This window comes from Salvelinus alpinus, chromosome 23 (genome assembly GCF_045679555.1).
Source record: "Salvelinus alpinus chromosome 23, SLU_Salpinus.1, whole genome shotgun sequence".
Classification (NCBI taxonomy): Eukaryota; Metazoa; Chordata; class Actinopteri; order Salmoniformes; family Salmonidae; genus Salvelinus; species Salvelinus alpinus.
In genome coordinates this window covers 41,661,860-41,665,691 of record NC_092108.1, presented here as the reverse complement: position 1 = coordinate 41,665,691, position 3,832 = coordinate 41,661,860, and the positions used below count along the sequence as shown (strand labels likewise).

At 45.1% G+C, this 3,832-nt stretch overlaps 1 protein-coding gene across 1 annotated transcript; it reads right to left on the bottom strand.

Annotated features, from left to right (window-relative positions):
- Nucleotides 1-371: 371 nt before the first annotated feature.
- LOC139551029 (transcription factor JunD-like) lies at nucleotides 372-2,189 on the bottom strand. The gene has a single exon (XM_071362368.1). It carries the CDS (start codon nucleotides 1,866-1,868, stop codon nucleotides 963-965), a length of 906 nt encoding a protein of 301 aa, XP_071218469.1. The 5' UTR covers nucleotides 1,869-2,189; the 3' UTR covers nucleotides 372-962.
- Nucleotides 2,190-3,832: the final 1,643 nt, after the last annotated feature.

Sequence of the window (3,832 nt, the reverse complement as noted above, 5' to 3'; positions counted from 1 at the left end):
GTATTTGTATAAACTTAGTAAACATTTATTCGAATCTGAGGCAACTCCACATTTTAGCTTTCGATGTACAGTAAGTAGTCCCTTAGTCCAAACTGATAATTGTATCACCCTCATCGAGCCACTAGGTGGCAGAAGTATAGAGCTCCCAGTACATCAAATACATTTAGGGATGTAGTTCAGTTCAAGCATTATTTTTTCCCTTTTCATTCTGGTGACCGGTATTGTACTAATGTAACAAAGCCTGTAATACAACAGGATAATAGAGGGGGAAAAAACATTTGCACCTATACTAATCTGTCTCTGGGAGAGGCCCTAATAATAGCTGGCACAGTGTGTGATAGGGCAGTCAGCCCACAAGAAGACTTGACAGATTAAACAATTCAGTGAATTTAATAAACATATTTGAGATAAAATCCCAATAAAAATGGCTACATGGGGCCAACAACAATGAAGGCTACATTCATGGTGACAACACATAGAACTGCACAACATAATTACTGTACACGAGCTTACAAGACATGCACAATTTATATTTGCAAAATAAGACGTTTTGGTAAATAAAATATACATTTGTCATTGGTAAATAAGTGCTTGTAAACAAGTAAGGCATATTACACAGTGGATGACAGGCACTCAATGACATCCTGGTGTTTAGTTGCACTCATTGAGATTGTCCAGTTTACATGCAGATAATGCTATCCTTGTAGGCTATGTATTACATTTGTCCATTGGAGAGCTGATATGCTTGTTGCCCGAAAGAGGGCAGCAAAAATTGTCTGTGCTACAAAACGGGCTTATAGCCAACATTTTTAAGAGATCCATAGTGTTCCAGTTCTAATGGATTTTCAGGTATGAATTTGTATTCTATTATATGAGAAAAGGCAAATAGCCTACTGTATTTCAGTTAGTCAATATCCTCAGAGGATAACTAACCCCATGATGTTGGTTGCCTAAACAATCCTCTAGTAAACTTGTACTTGCTTTGGCATAAGCTGACATCCATTACTGACATGGTTCATAACCTTTTGTTTCAACTGGGCCACTTGCTCTCTGAGCACACTGGCTGTGGAGGCCAGTTCAGTGTTCTGAGTCTTCAGGTTTTTGACCTTGTCTTCAAGACGCGATATTCTCTCCAGCTTTCTTTTGCGACACTTGGACGCCGCTATTCTGTTGCGCAGCTTTTTCCTCTCAGCTTTGATGCGCTCCTGGTTGTCCATGTCAATAGGAGACAACGGCGGGCTGTCTCCAAAGCACTGCATGTCGGGGACCGTCTGCGGCTCGTCCTTGAACGCCTGGAGCCGTGACAGCGCTGCCGCAGCCGCCTGTTGATGGACGCTCATCAGATTAGAAGGTGGCGGTGGGAATGGAATGGTATCCGTGGAATAATTCACTGTGGTGCCCAGTGGGCTATTTCCATAGCCGTTCAAAGTCGTGTACACTGGCAGATCTGACGGCAAGCCGACCGGGGCTGCGTTGGAGCCGATTAGGTCCAGTCTGTCCGGTGGTACGCACGTCCCCTCGCTCAGCTGGTTCTGCTTGTGAAGATCCTCAAGCGCCTTCACGAAGCCTTCCGCGAATTCTTGTTCGTCGCTGGCTGACTTCGGATAGAGGAACTGAGAGGTTGGGGTCGTCGTAACCATTCCATTCGATTGGATAATCAATCGTTCTAGGTCCGGAGTGGCCAATTTCAAGAGTCCCAAGTCCGAAGAGTTCAGAATTCCGTCTGCGTCCCGGAGATTCGGTTTCAGATTGGAGCTGTGGTCGTCCAGGTTTAGACTCATGTCTTTTTTCATCATGCTGTTGTAGGAATAGAGGCTTGAGATCCCTCGAGTATTCAGCACACTACCAGGGTAAAGGGTTATTTCCATTATAACCCTTCACATGAGGGTCTGTTGAGCTTTACGCATAAACTAAGACGATTCAACAGTTAAACTCAGGAAATAAAACACAGTTCAGGTTAGTTTCCTGTATTTTTCCTCTCTTCAAACTCTGATCGAGTTAATCGACTGTCCCCCTTTAGCCTGCCTTTATGCCTGAGGCTGAAACAATAGTAGTGGCTTAGCTTTTCCTGCTCTTCTCGCCCGCGTCTAGCGCTTTTTCCCAATGGAACGACTGCTATGCACACACCCAACCCGCTGCTTGCTTCCTAACCCTAAAAATTCCATTATGTCACTTCATCGCGCTAAGATTGGCCCAAAATGACGTATGCTTCCGGTCTGATTTAAATAATGGGCTGAACCAGTCATTATTACCATGGAAACTTTAGGTAAACTGCAAACAGTGCAGTGCATTGTGGTTTGATGTCATAAAATAGAATACTCGGGGTAGCCAAAAGAGACTGGGCGGGGCATTATTGGAAACTAGGAAGGCGCAAATAAGGTTTATTCAGCTCACTCCACTTGAATTTAGACAATGGGGTCGTTTTGAGCGGTAAAGCGAAAGCAACCGACTGTAGATTGAAGTCGACGAGTGAAGTTGGGGGGAGGTGCATCTGTGACAGCCGAAAATCGGACACTGATGTGGTTTTCCAAATCTAGGTTTAGTGCGACATGGCAGTGTTGCCATTGTTTATTAATGTCGAAATGAACGTGTCTCCAACAACCCCTATATCACACACTCACAAGCTGAAAATATGAGTGTGCATTGTAAACCAATTGTTGAGAGAGCCTCAAATATCATATTCATTTGAATTACAGTAAAGTTGGTTCCTGTTTCAGTCACGTCTTATGTCAACCACCCAAATGAGCCTCCAACAATGCAGGCGATTGCTGCAGGATGAAAGTGGTGAAGAGCAACTGCATAAACCTGCAGTCGACTACAGTCAAAACTTTATGAGCTTTAATCAGATCATATTTTGCAAGTCAGACACTTTTTATCCCCAAAATGCAACACACTGAAAGGCGGTGACCATGACAAGTGATCAACTCGGACGAGCCCATTGTTCACACGCCATTTCAAATCAAACGTTATTTGTCACATGCACCGAATACAACCGGTGTAGACCTTACAGTGAAATGCTTACTTACAAGCCCTTAACCAACAATGCAGTTTTAAGAAAAATACCTACAAAAAAAAGTTACAAATAATTCAAGAGCAGCAGTAAAATAACAATAGCAAGGCTATATACAGGGGGTACCGGTACAGAGTCAAGGTAATTGAGGTAATATGTGCATGTAGGTTGAGTTAAAGTGACTATGCATAGATAATAAACGGAGAGCAGCAGTGTAAAAGAGGGGTCTGGGTATCCCTTTGAGTAGCTGTTCAGGAGTCATATGACTTGGGGGGGTAGAAGCTGTTAAGAAGCCTTTTGGACCTAGACTTGGTACTCCGGTACCTCTTGCCGTGTGGTAGCAGAGAGAACAGTCTATGACTAAGGTGGCTGGAGTCTTTGACAATTTCTAGGGCCTTCCTCTGACACCCCCTGGTATAGAGGTCCTGGATGGCAGGAAGCTTTGCCCCAGTGCAGTGATATACTGGGCCGTACCCAGTATAGAGGGAGAGATTGTTGTCCTGGCATCACACGGACAGGTCTCTGACCTCCCTATAGGCTGTCTCATCGTTGTTGGTGATCAGGCCTACCACTATTGTGTCATCGGCAAACTTGATGGCGTTGGAGTCGTGCCTGGCCATACAGTCATGAGTGAACAGGGAGACCAGGAGGGGACTGAGCACGCACAACTGAGGGGCCCCCGTGTTGAGGATCAGCGTGGCGGATGTGTTGATACCTACCCTTACCACCTGGGGGCAGCCCGTGAGGAAGTCCAGGATCCAGGGGGAGGTGTTTAGTCCTAGGGTCCTTCGCTTAGTGATTAGCTTTGAGGGCACTATGGTG